The following is a 19,266-nucleotide window of genomic DNA, read 5'->3' on the forward strand; positions in this document are numbered from 1 at the left end:
CTTTATAAAGCTTTGAGTGATCAGAAGCACAGAGATAGGGAGCATGCACTGTTACAGTGCGTTGCCTCACCCACAACATGTCAAAACAGCTCGGGATCCTGATTGGCAACCCCCCAGTCAGACATGCGGTCCCATCCTACCCTACGGAATTGACCTCCATCAGTCACAGCCAGGTGTTACGTGGGCGACCCCTTGGCCTGGTCCAGCCACTTGGGTCCCCAACAATGAGGATCTTATGAGTCGGATCACCCTCTGGGAAACGTGCCACATGGCCGTAGAGCTGTAAATGACGCTCCATCACAATGCAGGTAATGTGCCTCATTTGGGACTCCATGAGCAACCGCTCATTCCACACAAAGTCAAACCAACGGTAGCCATGGATTTTCCGGAGAGACACAGTACCAAAGGAGTCCAGTCTTCGTCTCAGGTCACTGGATAGCGTCCATGTCTCACAACCATATAGTAAGACAGGAAGCACCAGGACTCTAAAGACTTGGACCTTCGTCCTTTTGCATAGATATCGGGAGCACCACACACCCCTTTCCAGTGACCTCATGACCCCTCATGCTCTCCCAATCCATCTGACTTCACAAGAAGAGTCACCAGAAACTTGAATGTCACTGCCGAGGTAAGTAAACCTCTCGACAAGGTTGACACTCTCTCTGCAAACAGACACACTGCTGATGGCTGTGCCCAAGAGGTCATTAAAGGCCTGGATCTTGGTTTTTATCCAGGACACTCACAAGCCCAGACACTCGGACTCCTCACTCAGTCTCTCGAGCGCCCCAATCAGAGCCTCCATTGACTCCGCGAAGATCACAGTATCGTCAGCAAAGTCAACATCCCTGCATCTTTCTTCACCAACAGATGCCTCAATAAATGCAAAATTGGAGAAGTTTTGAACCACCAGGACTTTTACTAGAGTTGACTGTCTATCCAAACTGAGTCACCAGACAAGAGAGGCCTTGACCCGTGAGATGACCAAGAATTCAGTGGTCACTCTAACAAAACTTAAGAAGTCCGTGACTGAAATTGAAGAACCTGTCGGAAGGAAGACCGTCTCAGCAGCACTCCATTTATCAGGCATTAGTGATACAGTAGCTAGGCAGAAACCACTCTTGAGTAAAAGGAACATGCTGGCCCACGTGGAATTTGACAAATGGCATTTAAAGGACTCTGGTCTGATGAGACAAAAAATTAACTCTGGGCATAATTCCAAGAACTATGGCTCAGGAAGATCAGGCACTGCTCATCATCTGTCTAACAGCATCTCAGTGGTGAAGCATGGTGGTGGCAGCATCATGCCTTGGGGATGCTTTTCAGCCCCAGGGACTGGAGACTGGTCAGAATTGAGGGACGGATTAATACAACGAAATAAAGAGGTTCTCGGAAGAAAACCTGCTCCAGAGTGCACGTGACTTCAGACTTGGATGATGGTTCATCCTTTAGCACATCAATGCAGTGATTTGAAGCATACAGCCAAGACAGCACTGGGGTGGCTTCAGAACAAGTGTCTGACTGTCCTTGAGTGGCCTAGCCAAAGCCTGCAGTTAAACCCCTTGGAACATCTGTGGAGAGACCTGAAAATGGCAGTTTACAGACACTTCCCATCCACACTAATGGAGATTAAGAGGATCTGCCAAGAAGAATTAGATAAACTGTCCAAATTCACTTGTACAAGGCTGTAGAAACCCATGAAGATTCAAATCTGTAATTGATGTCAAAGGGGCTTCTAGAACATACTGAATTAGGAGGCTGAATAATTCTATGGATGAGAGATTTCAGTTTTTGATTTTTAATAAATGTGTTGAAAGTGAAGGGGTCTGAATATGCTCTGAAACCACTGTAAATAACAAGTGGGTTAGGTTTGCAGAGGAAACCAAGCTAGATGGAATTTCAGATAATCTAGAACAGGGGTCCAGAACTCCAGTCCTTGAGGGCCACAGTGGACGCGAGTTTTCATTCAAACCCTTTTCTTAATTAGTGACCTGTTTTTACTGCTAATTAAGTTCTTTTTAATTACACAGTGCTAACAAAATTAGAATTAACAATTATCAATAGACAAAGGAAGTTCTATGGTTAGATGACAATTTCATCAGACTAAATGGGGAAAAAAAGAGTAAGCAAAAGGATTGTTGTACAGATGATATTATGCAGCTTATAGTTTTCCTCTGTTTATGATTTTTTATCTTGCTATTTTGCAAATTGTGTGTTCATTTTAAAGTTTCACCTGCCTTGATTTCAGAGAAAATTCAAATTAGACAGAAGTTGTGTTCACTTAAACACGATATGCTGTCTACTGCTAGCAGGTGCCTGAAATTACCCTCTCTTCCTTATGACACAGTAGGAAATAGCCTGCTGGTTGTCAGTATACAAATTATGGAGGATGGAGAGTAATGACTGTGTTACAGAAATTGTAAGTGGACAGCTGTGGCGGATCTTGTGCTTATGGGCGCTTATTACTTAAGTCAACTTTGGAAGCTAATGACTGAAAAAGTGGATGTGAAACAGAACCGTGAGCTGTGATGCACAGATTGGTCTTCAGGGGATATGGTGGGAATTTTGGATGATTTTGTTACATTCCCTTCAGGAGAATAACATTTTTTGGCTAATGTACACTACTGCCATTCACTTAGACATTTACTGCATCATTCCATAGTCTACTGAAAATACAGTGTATCCGGAAAGCATTCACAGCGCATCACTTTTTCCACATTTTGTTATGTTACAGCCTTTTTCCAAAATGGATTAAATTCATTTTTTTTCCTCAGAATTGTACACACAACACCCCATAATGACAATGTGAAAAAAGTTTACTTGAGGTTTTTACAAATTTTTAAAAATAAAAAAACTGAGAAATCGCATGTACATAAGTAGTCACAGCCTTTGCTAAATACTTTGTTGATGCACCTTTGGCAGCAATTACAGTCTCAAGTCTTTTTGAATATGATGCCACTAGCTTGGCACACATATCCTTGGCCAGTTTCGCCCATTCCTCTTTACAGCACTTCTCAAGATCTATCAGGTTGGATGGGAAGTGTCGGTGCACAGCCATTTTAAAATCTTTCCAGAGATGTTCAATCAAATTTAAGTCTGGGCTCTGGCTGGGCCACTCGAGGACATTCACAGAGTTGTCCTGAAGCCACTCATTTGATATCTTGGCTGTGTGCTTAGGGTTGTTGTCCTGCTGAAAGATGAACCATCACCCCAGTCTGAGGTCAAGAGCGCTGTGGAGCAGGTTTTCATCCAGGATGTGTCCGTACATTGCTGCAGTCATCTTTCCCTTTATCCTGACTAGTCTACCTGCCGCTGAAAAATATCCCCACAGCATGATGCTGCCACCACCATGCTTCACTGTAGGGATGGTATTGGCCTGGTGATGAGCAGTGCCTGGTTTCCTCCAAACATGACGCCTGGCATTCACACCAAACAGTTCAATCTTTGTCTCATCATACCAGAGAATTTTGTTTCTCATGGTCTGAGAGTCCTTCAGGTGCCTTTTGGCAAAGTCCAGGCGGGCTGCCATGTGCCTTTTACTAAGGAGTGGCTTCCGTCTGGCCACTCTACCATAAATGCCTGATTGGTGGATTGCTGCAGAGATGGTTGTCCTTCTGGAAGGTTCTTCTCTCTCCATAGAGAACCTCTGACAGTGTGACCATCAGGTTCTTGGTCACCTCCGTGACTAAGGCCCTTCTCCCCCGATCGCTCAGTTTAGATGGCCGGCCAGCTCTAGGAAGAGTCCTGGTGGTTTCGAACTTCTTCCACTTACGGATGATGGAGGCCACTGTGCTCATTGGGACCTTCAAAGCAGCAGAAATTTTTTTGTAACCTTCCCCAGATTTGTGCCTCGAGACAATCCTGTCTCGGAGGTCTACAGACAGTTCCTTTGACTTCATGCTTGATTTGTGCTCTGACATGAACTGTCAACTGTGGGACCTATATAGACAGGTGTGTGCCTTTCCAAATCATGTCCAATCAACTGAATTTACCACAGGTGGACTCCAATTAAGGTGCAGAAACATCTCAAGGATGATTAGGGGAAACAGGATGCACCTGAGCTCAATTTTGGGCTTCATGGCAAAGGCTGTGAATACTTACGAGGTATGTACATGTGCTTTCTCAATTTTTTTATTTTTAATAAATTTGCAAATATTTCAAGTAAACTTTTTTCACGTTGTCATTATGGGGTTTTGTGTGTAGAATTGAGGAAAAAAATTAATTTAATCCATTTTGGAATAAGGCTGTAACATAACAAAATGTGGAAAAAGTGATGCGCTGTGAATACTTTCCGGGTGCACTGTATGCATTTTTTTGGTAATTATTCCAAAGTACATCATTTTTAACCTCCATATTATTGCAGGAGTTCTTTGTGTTCTAATTACTTTTTATTCTGGACAAAGGTGTATTGGAGCTAGGCTCTTCACAGGCCGTGATGCTCCATTACAGTTTAAACTGCAGTCAGAAGTACTGACAAACTTTGTTGGACTGAATGGTCGTTCTTCATCATACAATGAGGCATTATATGTTAGAAAGGAGCACCAGTATCACTTATTGACACACATCTGCTGAATAATTCATTGGCTGACAGTACTCAGCGTTTGTGTGTCATAGAGATGTGTAGCGCTGCTGATAATGACACTCGGTTTTGTTTTCATTCATTCATTCATTCTCCCCTTCACTATTTCCTCCAGGGTGTTGAGAGTACATCCCATACCTGAGTCTGCTTTCTTAATCATCTTGATGATTCAGTGGGCCTCAATTTATGTCAGGTTACGAGACCTTAGCCTTCAATCCTCAGTGAGCTACCACAGTGTTCACATCTATTAGAAATCAAGTTTATTCTTTCCTGATTTTTATAACAAAAAATTCTTACCCACAGGAAATCATAGCAACTGGTACAAGGGGGAAGAGTGAAAGGAGTTGAAGTCACCCCTACCTGATTCTGAACAAAACTTTTCTCTACCATAACAATGCAACGGCACATATTACAAAAGGTGACCATTGAAACTTTGGCTTGGAAGAACTCACCTGATTTTAGCGCCTTGCGATTTCTGGTTTTCCCAAAAATGAAAGAAACTTTGCATGTTGAATTGATTGATGCAGTGAATGAGCAACTTGAGAGCTTAACCCAAGGTGACGTTGCTGCTTGCTTTCAGAAGTGAAAAGTGCATTAAGCTTGAGGGTTATTACCGTATATACTCACATATAAGTCGGGTCTTGAAACCCAAAAAATTGATCATAAAATCAAATTCCGACTTATATGCCTGTTTAAAAATGCAACACTTAATTTTTTTTTCATGTTCTTGCCTCCTCCAATCTTGCATCTGTTTTTCAGATGCATCTAAATTTGTTGTAGCAGTGCAGTTACCGATTTCTTTCAATACTTCAACAACATTTATTTTAAAACTAGCTTCATATTTTCTTCTGATTGAACGCTCCAGTGTAGATAATGGATGCTATTATGATACAGGTGTATGAGGGTGTAACACACACAAAACAGTTCAAGCGTTGCTTCGGAATAGTTTGGGTATTTCTGTGTTGCCACATAGGTACAATAGAGAGAGATAGGTTAGGGGCACATGCTAATGTCGCACCCGCATAGAAAAAAAAGGCAGTGTGCATTGTGGTTACTTTATTAAGTGGGTGTTAGCATATCTTAATCTCTTGGACCAATAGCGTGAGTTTTCTGCATTCGACATATATGACCAGTCCTGCCACAGATTGATGTGGACCCCCCAAGTACTTGTAGCAATGCAGTATATCCACATCCACTCCTTGAATAATGACGAGGCACAGAAGCTGTTTAGTGCATTGAAAGTCAGTCACTAGTTTTTCTTTGTTTTGCTGATGTTGAGTTTCAGACAATTCTGGAATTTCTACGCCTGACTCCTATACTCAGTCTCATCTCTTTCATTAGTACACCCCAATACTATAGAATCATTAGGGAATTCCTGCAAGTGACATAACCTGGTGCTGTGTACGGGTTGAAGAGAAGAGGAGAGAGGAGTGTGTTTTGTGGTGCTCCAGTGTTGCTCATTGAGGGGCTTATCTAGGAAATGGCTGAACTCTTTGATTCACATACCCACCTATCTGTTTATCGTTGTACTGGAGAGTGGCAGTGTATTGGATATTCACATAAGAATTTCACAATGCTCATTACATATGACAATATTATCACTACTGCTATTTATGTTTTACTTATAACATTTTTCAGTATTAAAAGAATAAAAATGAACCGTTACACTTTCTATTTGTAAGGATGTTCTAAACTTTTGAAGGAACTGGTTTCTTGTTGCTGTAGCAATTGCTCAGTTCAATTAATGGTATAATATGTTCCCTTGGAGATTAATCAAATGTTATTTGAAGGAAGCATAGTTTAAAATCACATTCTATTTTTTGTGCAATGAGTACTATAAATGGTATATAACCAACATTCTATATCCAGTACAGTGCACACAGCCCTGGAGTTGTGTTTTAAAAGAACAGCTGCACAATTGACAAAGTTTAATTCACTCTCCCAGATGAAGAAAGTATGGCATTCAATAGGGATGTTAGCTTTTATATTTAAAAGTGGCTATCACGCTCGGATAAAAACAGTTGAAACTAGCAACTGGGACAGCACAGAGGTCTGTTGGGTTCTTTTATACTTACTTGATCAAAAATCATTTGTACTATGAACAAGCAAAAGCCAGATGTCTTTGTCAAGGATTCTAGGGCATTTTCTTGTTTATATAATTCTTTGTTATGGCCAGGTATGAACACATGTTCAGGAAATAATATGGTATTTTATATGATCATAAGCTCACACCACACCCATCTCAGTTTCAAGGTTTACACTGTGGTAACTGCCTGTGGTCAACCATGAACCTGAAGCGTCTGGATTACTAGAGACCTTAGAAGCAGCCTCCCTGCAGCTTTAGCTTCAGCTTCTAAACACTGCAAGCAGAGCACTTTCTGGTGACATCAATGGAGCTGTCTACTCGGCTCCTACCTTATTGTGTAACACCACCGCCAAACTCCACCCATCCATAGAGCAAAGGCTGACGTATTACTGTGGAAAATGAACTGTTACTATTCAAAAAATCAGTATGTCCACAGGCTTTTGAAACTCAACAAAGACTAGAGCTGTATTGCTGACTTTTTGTAATGTGATCTGAAAGTACAAAGAAGAGAAAAAGGAGTAACTGAACACATGGATGGATGAGAAGGTGCGGATAATACAGTCTATCTATTAACAGAGAGAATTGACAATATATAATTTATTTAGTTTACCATTGTGTCTGTTTCTTTCTTGATCTTCCGGTAAATGTTTCGTAAAATACTGTTATCAGTAGCCATTTAAATTTATCATGTTAGGTTTTTGAAATATACATACTTAAATACAATGATGGTCATTACTCACTGCTTTTAAAATTGTTCTTTTCAAAGTAAATTCATCATTACATTTGCTAATAGAGCTTGGTTAACTTGGCATCCATGCTCTGCGTCCACAAAAAATTTTTATTTTTACGCCATGTCTACTGTTTGTATTGATGCCATGGCTGCCTGATAAATTTTGAGAAATCTGATGGCGACATCAGAAAATTGGGTAATGGGATTGCTCACACTACAAGATAGCTGAGTAAAATTTCTGAAATGAGAAATTCTTCTGAATGTACAACAGCCTAATCATAAGATGCAATTGGGCATCACAACAGCTCTCATGCTGCATGTGAAATGACTCAATGAGAGCAAAATTTGGGCCAACTCAGAAAATCACCCAGGGACTGCAAATCGGTCTGTTGCCAAGATTTACCAGTGATTTTGCTGTAATTATGGTACAAATCACACAGTTTATTCCCAGTTTTACCAGTTTCACTCAGGATATCTTTGGTACATTGATCTGGATGGAAAGCTAATCTTCTCCTGTCTTCTGTTGTAAGAGTTTCTGATCGTTATCTGTCCCATTTGGTGCCATCTCTTGATCATACCATTTTGATTTTCTTGGGACCGTAACAGGCACCAAGTATCACTAATAAATCTATTTTTAAAAAGTGCTAAAATGTAATTTTTTTTGTTTGTTCCTATTAATTGTTGTTCCTGTATTCATTTCAGTGTATGCGAATAAAAGCAAGCTGGTTTAGAACAGCAAGTAAAAATAATGGATATATAAAGCTTTGTTTCTACCTGAGGGAGAATGTTTTACAGAGGCTGTTTAAATAAATATAAAAATAGATAAGTGTGTATGTATATAAATATATATAATATTTTTTTATTTATCCCCAAAGTATGGTCTGAACACACACCAGAAAAGGAAGAAAAATTTATTTAAAAAAAAAAAAAAAAAAAGAATATATCTGACTTGGTAGTCCCAGTACCAGTGAAACCTTATGCAGGCGTATTGCTTTTGGTTTTAAGGAGCCTCCGTAGCATTTCTTGACACACGTCTGTTGAGTGGTTTGTTGACTGAAAGTCCTCAGTTTCAGTATGTCAGAGAGAGGATGTGTAGTATTGATCATAATGGCACTCAGTTTTGTTTTAATTCTCTCATCTGCTACAACCTCCCAAGTGTCCAGATGTGGCCCATAACTGAGCCTGTCCCTTTAAATTTGCTTGTTGATTTGGTGGGCCTTGCCTGAAGTGATGTTACCAGCTCAGCACAAAACAACACAGAAAATCGCACTGGCCATCACTGAGTTATACTGTAGAAGATGTGAAGGATGTCACTTCCCACATTAAAAGGAACGATGTCTCCCAAAGAGGAGTCTGTTCTGCCCTTTCTTATATAGTTTTTCTGTCTTCCGAGATCAGTCTAACCTGTCATTAATGTGGACTCCCAAGTACTTGTAGGAGTTGACCACCACTCCCTGAATAGTGACTGGACATAAACACTCTTTGGTGCAAGAATTTTGCCTTGAATCCTAAATTTCACAATACAGTGCATTTTTTAGCTAAAGTTTTTTTTAATCATTTCATGATGTCTTCCTTCAGTATATTGAGACAGGCAACATGCCTCAAGTTCAAACCACGGAAGGATTTGATTATGATGTGAATGTGGTAGAGTTGGGCAGAGTCAAAAATGAAAAAAAATTAGTCTACATTAGTGCACAGACAGAGGACTATCTGCTCTGGAGATCGACATGACATTTAACTCTCTGCCGTGTTTGTGACCCACTAGGAAACAAAATCCTACTGCAGATCATTCTTAAATTATTAGTATGTGTTAAGTTCACTGTTGTTTCTTTTAAAAGGTTGTGTTAAGGGACATAAACTTCTGAGGATTATTGTGAGGTGACAATGAGACTGAGCAATGAGTCACAACAGGGAGATTGATAAATATCGGCAACCAAGAGCAAAAGAATGAGATGAGAATTGAAAATCAAAAGAAAAGGAGAAATCAAATCTAGCATTAGTGTCTACTTAAAATTATTTACTGAGGGATAACGCATATTGACGTTGCTGCCGTATTTATACTTTCACAATGTAACAACTGAGATCACGTATTGTGTTGCGTAAAACAAAAAAAAACAAAATGGAAAAGAAAAATTTCCAAAATGAATCAAAAGTAAAATAAAATTTCAGAAACATAATAATAATATAAAAAGTATAATAATAAAGAATACAATGACCAAAATACACAAGTAAAACATGTTATGATATCACAGAGTTCATGTCCTTCAGAGGTCACGGTCATTCTCACACACCTGCACACACACGGTGGATCAGTGGAGAGTACCAAATCTACATCACAGCATATTGTAAGACATGGGAAGACACCAGAGTTTCTGCAGAATCTCTTGCAAAGATGGCTTTGAGTATACAAACCCAAGGCTATTTTTCTGAAGGGTGGAAGTGAGTGCTAAATCACTGATAGAAGGTACTATTTTTGTTTAAAGCTGTGAAGGCTGGAGCTTATTCTAAGTAAGAACAGAGTACACACAACTTTGCTTGTTGATACAGGGTTATTTTAGAGTCACCAGTCTACATACACTAACTGCAAGTCTATGGGAGGAGTTGAAAACTCAACCCAGACAGTGGTTGAACCCTTTTAGCTTTCTGCTCAATGATGAAAGTACAGCTTCAACATTGTATACAAAGTACAGTAATTCTTAACTTTTGTATCATACCCAACATGAGCTGTGTCACCAGTCTGCTTGCCAGTTTCAGAGAGTGAATTTGGTACAGAAAATTGAATTTTAAATAAATTAAATAATCGTTTAATGTAAAGAATTAAAAATCTATGTTCTTAATTCTTTTAAATAATAAATCATTATGCGTAACTTTTCAGTGTGTCACCTGTGGGAAGGTGTTCAAGAAGCTCTGGTCTCTACATGAACACAACAAAATTGTCCATGGCTATGCAGAAAAGAAATTCTCATGTGAAATTTGTGAAAAGAAGTTCTACACAATGGCACATGTCAGAAAACATATGGTTGGTAAGTACACATTTTTGTAATTGTGTGAGTCATGTTGGCCACTCATAGCTTCTGTTTTAATATTGTGTTGTCAGGTTTGTCAGCTGGCTGAGGACATTGTGTGTGGTTTTAATCCTCTTCTTTGATTTGCATTTATGTAATGTTTTGGCTTACAATCGTTCATTGTTCCTGGTGATATTATGAGGACATGATCATGTCATATGGACTTAGTTATGTAACGTTTTGGATAAGATCATCAAGGCTTGTTTTACCGTGCTACTAAAGTGGGTCTCCACAATAGCAAAATTGTCAGTTGATCTGACCCCTGAAAAAAGCCAAAGTAATTGTCATTTCATGTTATCTAACTTCATTTACATTTTGACTTTGCTTTGGCACATTGTTTCAGCTCTTTATTTTGTTCCTTAAGTCTCATTTTTCTTCAGTCCTGTGGTGATGTACATATTAGGGATTAGTTAAAATAAGTAGGTGCTTATGTTGGCGGTGCATCATCAAATGGTTATTTAGTGATTTGCAAGACAGTAAGAGAAAAAACTAAAATGACTGGAAGATGTGAGGGCCAGAAAACAGGTCAAGATGAAAGCCAGCAGTCAAAATGTACTTTCACCTGTATCCAAACTGAGATTAAAATTTTTGAGCTCAGAAAAAACAAGAGCAAACAGTAATTAAACAGGAAATTGATATATATCGGACAGCAATTAAAAGTTTGTCTGTTAACTGTGGATACCCTGGCAGTGTATGAAATGAGCTTTATAACATCACCGAGATGATATTACAAATGAGCGCACTCTGAGGAGTCTTGGGAAGGATTTCCTATGGAAATGAATGACACAGTAAACTAAACTGCCAACACCCAGAGAAATAACGAAATGGCTTTGTGATAAAGCAACATTAAGTTTAAACCTTTGTCAAAGTGTGTTATATACAAACATAAACATCAGATTCAAACTACTTGCGTCTCTAAACCCAATAAACAACAAATAGCTTACCAGGTGTCCTGCAGAGGTTTGCACAATACATTTTTAAAAGTCATAGATCATAATCTGTTAAAACAAGATGTTGCAGTTGCATTATAGGGTGTTGTAATCCTGCCTGTTCACAATATCCAAAAGTGTGACAAACATCAAAATCAAAAACTATACCTGTATTTTACAAATAGTTCAGGACTTACCACTTCCAAGCAGAGTAGCCCAAACTCAAGAAGAAGGCTTATGGCCTGCGTAGGCTTTTATAATCAAAATATTTACAAAGGAGAGAGATAAAGCTGGAAAAACCTCTGGCCTATGAAAACAAAAAACGTTACCTTGTTATATCTATAGATTTATTTTTAAAAAATTACAAGAAAATACAGAACAAGAGCAAAAGCAGAAAAGAATGCTGTTATGATTCTGTATTTTAAAAACTGCTTTCCTATTAATGTTTTTGAGGCACTCATCATATTTGTTTTTACTTTTTTCTATTATTATTTTTGATCATAGATATTAAAAAAGTAATTTGTGCAATTTTCTTCGTCATTGCGTGTTTTATGGAGCAGCACCATTTTTAGTGATGTGATGTTGCAGTGTAAGGTGATACAGTACATAATACATCTGTGGAAGCAACGTAATTAACATGTTTTTATGAGTTTGCAGATATCCTTAAAAACAATCTCTGATGAGTAAGTGTAGTTTATAAGCATTTCTGGTTCCTGACCTTTGCTTCACTTCTCTTTATTACAAATCGGACAGATCTGTGGTTTTGATTTTGGCTTTGGTTAATTTTTCCTCTTCGGGACATCCCCATTTCTCAGTCAGCCTTTCCTAGCATAAGGTGTAACAGAGGCAAAAATGGTTATACCTAAAAGGAAAACCAAGCAATCAAATCTGGTTTAAAATCCAGTAAATCTTTAACATTTAACAAGCTACATTCCCAACCAAAATTTCAGAAAACAAATGCTCTTGCAATTTCCAAAATGTGAACCTAAAGACATGAGTAGATAACTGATTGTGGCTGTGGGCTTTTAAAGGTCTAGGGTTGGTCCCACAGCTGTTGCTTTGATGGATCTGTCTGTTTAGGCTCGACATGAAGAAGACAAAGAAATTAACAAGAACCAATAGATAAACAAACAACATGATGCAATAAAACATAACAAATAAACAAAGTAGTATTCATTAAGAGGAAGCCATATAACACAAACATTTTTACAATTATATTCAAAAGAGGGACGGTGGCGCAGTGGTAGCACTGCTGCTTCTCAGTAAGGAGACCTGGGTTCGCTTCCCGGGTCCTTCCTGTGTGGAGTTTGCATGTTCTCCCCGTGTCTGCATGGGTTTCCTCCGGGTGCTCTGGTTTCCTCCCACAGTCCAAAGACATGCAGGTTTAGGTGCATTGGCGATCCTAAATTGTCCCTAGTGTGTGCTTGGTGTGTGGATGTGTGTGTGTGTGTGTGTGTGTGTGCCCTGCGGTGGGCTGGCACCCTGCCCAGGGATTTGTTCCTGTCTTGCACCCTGTGCTGGCTGGGATTGACTCCAGCAGACCCCCGTGACCCTGTGTTATTATATAGCGGGTTGGAAAATGACTGACTGACTGACAATTCAAAGGTGAACAAAAGAAATAAGTGAAAATAGACTTGACCTAGGGTTGAAACCCTGGCTGTCCCATAACATAGGGGTGCTATTTCTACTTTCCAGTTTAGTTCTAAGGTCAATTTTAGAAGACCTAGCTGTTTTTGTTAAACTTCGTTCATATACCAACAGTTCAGGTGACTGACTTCACTGAATTTTAAGGCTCCTGTTAGGTTTAATGTTTTGTGCCAGAAGAGGCAAGATGCCTATATTATAAAGGTACTGGCTACATAAAGTGTTCATTCCAACCTGGAGTTTTTTGCATGGATATTTTGACATTATTCAGCACAAAAGGCTGTATAATGTGTAAGTGAAAACAAATTTCTACAATTAAAAAAGAAAATAAGTGATTCACATAGTACTCAGCACCTTTTAATGAGTACTTGATAGTGGCATAGCTATCACTTTTCTAGAATACAATGTTTTTGGCTTATGTCTATTCTTACAAAATTGCTCAAACATTCTGAAGTTTGATTTTTACTGTTGATAAAGAAAAATTTTGAACTCTTGCCATGTATCCATGGTTTGAGTGAAAGCTGTGCTTTTAATGTGATCATTCCAGATCCTGCTTTAGCTATTGAGTGCGGGAAAGTGGCTTTGATTTTATATGTTCAGACATGCTCAGGCTAGACAGTTAAGCTTCAGGAAATACTTAAGGCTTTTGTGTTTTACTTTGTTACATCAGTTTTTCTTATTAATGTCAGAAGAATCTAATGTCCTGATGAAGAGGATCATTCTTTTTGATTGATGTTGATATTGCTGTGTTTTTTTCTTTCAAACATTTTGGTTGACTATTGTAATCAGTGAATCACAAGTTCATTCAACAACTTTATCTATTTTAAATAAATCAATGCACTTATATTAGTTAGCTAATCAAATAACATAATTGATTCTCCAACAATTGTGGAACAATTAATGTAAGGAAACTGAAAAAATAAAGTACAGAAATGAATCCTTACAGTACCATGTAGAACATACAGTACCTTATAAAGCGTAAATGCAATATAAGCAGCTCAGTACAATCTTGAATAAAATGTGCATTATTCAGGAGGCATTTAGTATTGACTTGGTTGTTTTGGTAAGGTGGAGACCAAAACATGAGCACAGACATGACTATGGTGTATGAGGCGCAGTATCACTTGATTCACAAGGAGAATTTAATCGTGTTATATTTTATCTCACCTGCGGACATTTATATGAATGAATACTTTCATGTATTTCTGTGTGTTTAAATTCCCCATAAATTTAACATTGCCCCATATCCCTTCAAGAAACATGAATTTCTGATAGCCCACAGATTCCATCTCCCATATGCTGCTTCCATTTGTGAAGCTTGATCAGTCAAAATTAAGTAAATATTTTGCAGGACAGCTGCAAGATTATCTGTTTCTATTTAAAAATAAAAATGATCTGTTTCTATGTAAAAATAATAACTCCACAAATTAAATTTGTCACTCTGATCTATACTAATAAAAGGCAAAGCCCTCACTGACTGACTGACTCACTGACTCATCACTAATTCTCCAACTTCCCGTGTAGGTAGAAGACTGAAATTTGGCAGGCTCATTCCTTACAACTTACTTACGAAAGTTAAGCAGGTTTCATTTCAAAATTCTACGCGTAACGGTCATAACTGAATCTTACATACGTACATATTTACGGCCATAGCCTGCAGCTCGATCACCGTGTGAGGCGGAGTTGCGTCACCCATCACCACGCCTCCCACGTAGTTGGCTGCCTGCCTATATTGTGTCCCCCATACCCATGCCTCCCACGTAATTGAGTGCCTGCCCATATAAGGCCGTCTGTCACCAGCAATCCAATAGACACTCTGCCGCTACGAGGCGTTTGTCATGCCTAAGACGAATACGATTTTCGCGAGATACAAGTTTAGTGAAAAGATGCAAGGTATAAACGAGACTTTTGATCGCTTTGTAACAGAGTTAAAATTGTGCTTATGCAAGAGAAGATGAGATGGTCAGGGATAGAATAGTGTTTGGCACAAACTCAGCGAAAGTGCGAGAGAAACATTTAAGTGCCGGGTCTGAGCTAACATTAAATAAAGCCGTGGATATCGCAAGATCGCATGACAGAGCACAACCACAGCTGAGAACCTTCGATGCATGTATTCCGAGCGGCTCACATGAACTGACTGTGAACGCAGTACGCACACAAAAAGCAAGAACTCCAAAGAGCGCTGAACAAAAAACGTATTACACAATTGAGAAGGCAGAAAAAGAATATGAAGTGTGTGACGCATACAAGCATATTCATAAATGCAGGTACTGCGGAAACAAAGCACACGGTGGAAAAAGTCAATGTCCAGGTAAAGACAGCATAAAAAATGTGGTAAACTGAACCACTTTGCTAAAGTTTGCAGGACTAGGAAAGTTAAATCCGTGCATGCAGTGTGTGCTGTCTCAGATAAAGAGGAAGACGAGCTGTTTATTGATGCAGTAAGAAAGGAACAACCCTCTGAATCTGAACAAGCCTTTATAGACATATCAATAGGAAAAGAAGGTGTAAAGCTTAAGTTTAAATTGAGTTCATAGACACGCTGCCGCTAAATATTCGCAGGCAAATCCACAACTTAATACTGGGAATGCCTGTTAAACATCTTAGATTCACGAGTACCGATTTGGGTAGTGAACACTTCGATGAATGAAACCTGTTATCTTTACAACGGTTGACAAACACGGAATATAATTTGAACACAACACATTCTCCAAATACGAACCTGATTGAAAGAAATAATGATAATCAAATCCTTGATGACAGCAACACTCATAACAGTCACAAAACAATTACATTGACAATCATGTTACATTATTTTTAAAATGTTTCTTTTTCATAACTTCTTTAACATACTACTTCTCCGCTGCGAAGCGCGGGTATTTTGCTAGTTTTTAATATATGAGGGTGTATTATCACGAAATTTCCTATGGTGACTCTATTGACCCCTTTATGCTTTTTATTGTGTAGACCTTAATGAAATGGCTACAATTCCATATACGTACCACTCTGTGATCAGGTGCTTTACCATTTCATCCCACTGCATCCTTTCCAGCTACATCTGTAACCACAGAGTAAATAAACAGGCAGGAGTTAAGTTACACATTTAATTGTATATCATTGATAAAATGCCCCAAAATATTGAGGAAACAGAATACTATGTGAATATTGGCACCATATCCTTAGCCTGAGTCTAGCTTGCTTTGCTACCACATGGCCTTTTAATGCAGTATTGAAACAGGCTAAATACCTGTCTCAATGTGGCTGCCAAGGTAGAGTTGTCTTCATCATGGTGTTCTCTTAATGGCCAGATCATGAGAGAGAGGTAAAGTGCTCAAATACAACTCATCCCCCAGTTGCTTTGTTTAGTCAGTTTAGCCTTCCTGTGCTGGATTTCCTGTGTGCTCTGGAGTCCAAACACAACCGTCCTTGCCAAGCTGGTCAGATGGTCCATCCCCCAAACCATAAATTCTAAATCATGAGTCAGTCCTAAAAACTTGGGGAGGTTGGTTAGGTAAACATTAAAGCACAGTGAAGTAAAACATGCCTCCTGAAACAATAATATTACATTTGCTTTGTCTAGCTTACAAATAAAGATATGCACAATATTTATCAACTTATATGCAACATATCACACCATACAAGGGGTCTTTGCTCATAATAACTTGATTTTTCCCTTCTACTCAATGCTGTTGATGCAGGGTCCAAAACACAATGAGTTTAATTGATTTCAATAATGGATCACCAGATGATGGTTTGTTAAGGCACAGTTTATGCACTATTGCGAGTGCTCTGTAACATATTCTGTAGCACAGATGTTTGAATTGTAAAAAAAAAAAAAAAATTCTGTCCTCTTTCATTAAAACATGAGATTATTTTTTTTTTCTTGTCAAACACTACTGAAAGTATACAGTGTAAATAACATAATAGAAAGTTAAATTTTTGGGTGAAGTATTCCATTAATACCTTAGATGCCATCATGGAGGACTTTCTTCTGGTTCCTCTTGCCTTCATGTACACATTTACACGTTGCACGTTTTAGGGGGCTGTGTTTGAGGGACTCTAAAGTTTTTGTTTAATATGTAAGATGTTTTTCACATGACTTTGTGGCATTGCTATAGGTTGTCCCACTTATATATTTTTACTTGTTCATCATCTTTATCCACTTATTCTAATGCAAGCTTGTAAGATGTCATTGCTCTTTCCGGCAGCACTGAATCCAAGACAGTATTCCGCCCTGGGTCATGGTGCAACTGTAGAGAAAAAACTACTCACACTGGGCTGGTTAATAGTCACTAATTAACCAAAGCTGCATGTCCTTGTGGTGATGAAAAATATTTTGAGTTTTCATTTAAATTCAGTAAGAAGAAAGTAGTTGTGGCATCCATTTTTAGCAGAAGAGGGTCAGGTGTTTTATTTATACCATGTTGTTAACAAAGAGTGATTGTTTAACTAATAATTTATTATTATTTAAACCTCCACAGAAATATCTAATCCGTGCGTTTTGTCTTTGTATTCATCTGTACTTGTTTCAGTAGGCTGAAATGTACTATTTCAAGTCTCTTCACCTCTTCTGTATATAGCATGTTATGTTAGTAAATCAGGCAAATTCTTGTTCTGCATGAGCTGAGTGCTGTGCATATAATATAAAAGATGTTACTGGAATACTAAACCCAGTCAAAGTTACTGTGAATGAATCTGCTCCCTTAAATGAACTCCTTTAAATGTGACCCTTCTTTGAGTAGAACTTCAAATATGAATCACTGCATTTCAGTTACACCCATGCTTTGTTGTGTTGTCCTCTTTTCCCAGCTCACACAAAGGACATGCCATTTACTTGTGAAACATGTGGGAAGTCCTTTAAGCGCAGTATGTCTTTGAAGGTTCACTCACTTCAGCACTCTGGAGAGAAGCCTTTTAAATGTGAGGTAAGTTTTATGTTCCTGAATGCATTATTCATACATTTAGAACAGAAGGCAAGACTAGCAAGAGTAAAACTGATCAGCCTCAGTGAAACAAAGTGTAATAGTAAAATTTAAATAGTGCTTGAAATGGTCAGTTATTTGCTATCTTTTTAATCATTTTGTTTTATTACTCTTCCTTAATGACATCATGGTAAATTGGGAATCACATGTAAGGGGACATGACATGTTGACATAATTTCAAATGAGGTCATGTGTCATATACAGAAGTGACCAATCAGATTAACTTATTCATTATGACATTTCGTTGTTCAGTAGAGGTGCTGTTTCAAACTACATAATGCATTAATTAATGTTTATAAACCTGAAGGCTAATTTAATTAATGAATGGTGCAGTGGTGCTGCCTCATGGACCCAGCTACTAGTAATTCTATGTGAGGAATTTGAACATTCTCCCTATGTGTGCATGGGTTTTTCTCCAGGTTGTGCAGTTTTCCTCCCATATTCCCAGCGACATGAATGTTAGGTTTGCTTATCTCTTAACTCCAAGTTGACTCCATTGTGAGTGAATGAATGGGCCCTTCAATGGACTGTCTACTGCCATGTGTCCAGTCCTGTTTGGATAAGCTTCATCCCCCACAAAACCCTGATTAGACAGATTATTTTTTAAAGTAAGGTTATTTTTACATGTAATTCTTGCATGCTGTAATTTTTCCACTTGCATTATTAAGTCGTGTCACATATGCTGGGCCTTCAGAAAGTATTCATTACCCCTCAGTTTTTACACATTTTGTTTTGTGGCAGCCTGGTACTAAAATTGTTCAAATTCATTTTTGCCCCTCTTTAAACAACACTCGCTACTCCTGACTGACATAATGAATTTTAGGAATTTTTGCAGATTTATTAATAGCTAGCCATGATACCCAATGAAGACAGGTGATAGCATGCTGTATATTTTTAAGTTATTCTATCTCTTGCCTTATGTCTACCTTCAGTGCATTTTCTCTGTGTCTGTGTGTGTGTAAATGTCTCTTGACTAGCGCTTTGTCTCTTGAGGGCATTTCCCTAAAGTCTGCTTTTTATACTCTGTCATTATTTTCAAGGTACCTTTCTTGCCTTCTGTCCAGTTTTATACTTTTCATGTGTTGGCTGGGATTGGCCCCAGCAGACCCCTGTGACCCTGTAGTTAAGATATACAGTGGGATGCAAACGTTTGGGCAACCTTGTTAATAGTCATTATTTTCCTGTATAAATCGTTGGTTGTTACGATAAAAAATGTCAGTTAAATATATCATATAGGAGACACACACAGTGATA

At 38.5% G+C, this 19,266-nt stretch overlaps 1 protein-coding gene across 3 annotated transcripts in view; it reads left to right on the plus strand.

Annotated features, from left to right (window-relative positions):
* The window catches only part of zbtb47b (zinc finger and BTB domain containing 47b), a 135,783-nt gene that overhangs the window by 97,127 nt on the left and 19,390 nt on the right, over positions 1-19,266 (plus strand). For all 3 annotated transcript variants that reach the window (XM_039753694.1, XM_039753695.1, XM_039753696.1), the window contains 2 exons: positions 10,268-10,415; positions 17,840-17,955. In XM_039753694.1, coding sequence (XP_039609628.1) covers positions 10,268-10,415; positions 17,840-17,955 — 264 coding nt within the window. The remainder of the gene's footprint in view (positions 1-10,267; positions 10,416-17,839; positions 17,956-19,266) is intronic.

The sequence above is a fragment of the Polypterus senegalus genome, chromosome 5 (genome assembly GCF_016835505.1).
Source record: "Polypterus senegalus isolate Bchr_013 chromosome 5, ASM1683550v1, whole genome shotgun sequence".
Taxonomy (NCBI): Eukaryota; Metazoa; Chordata; class Cladistia; order Polypteriformes; family Polypteridae; genus Polypterus; species Polypterus senegalus.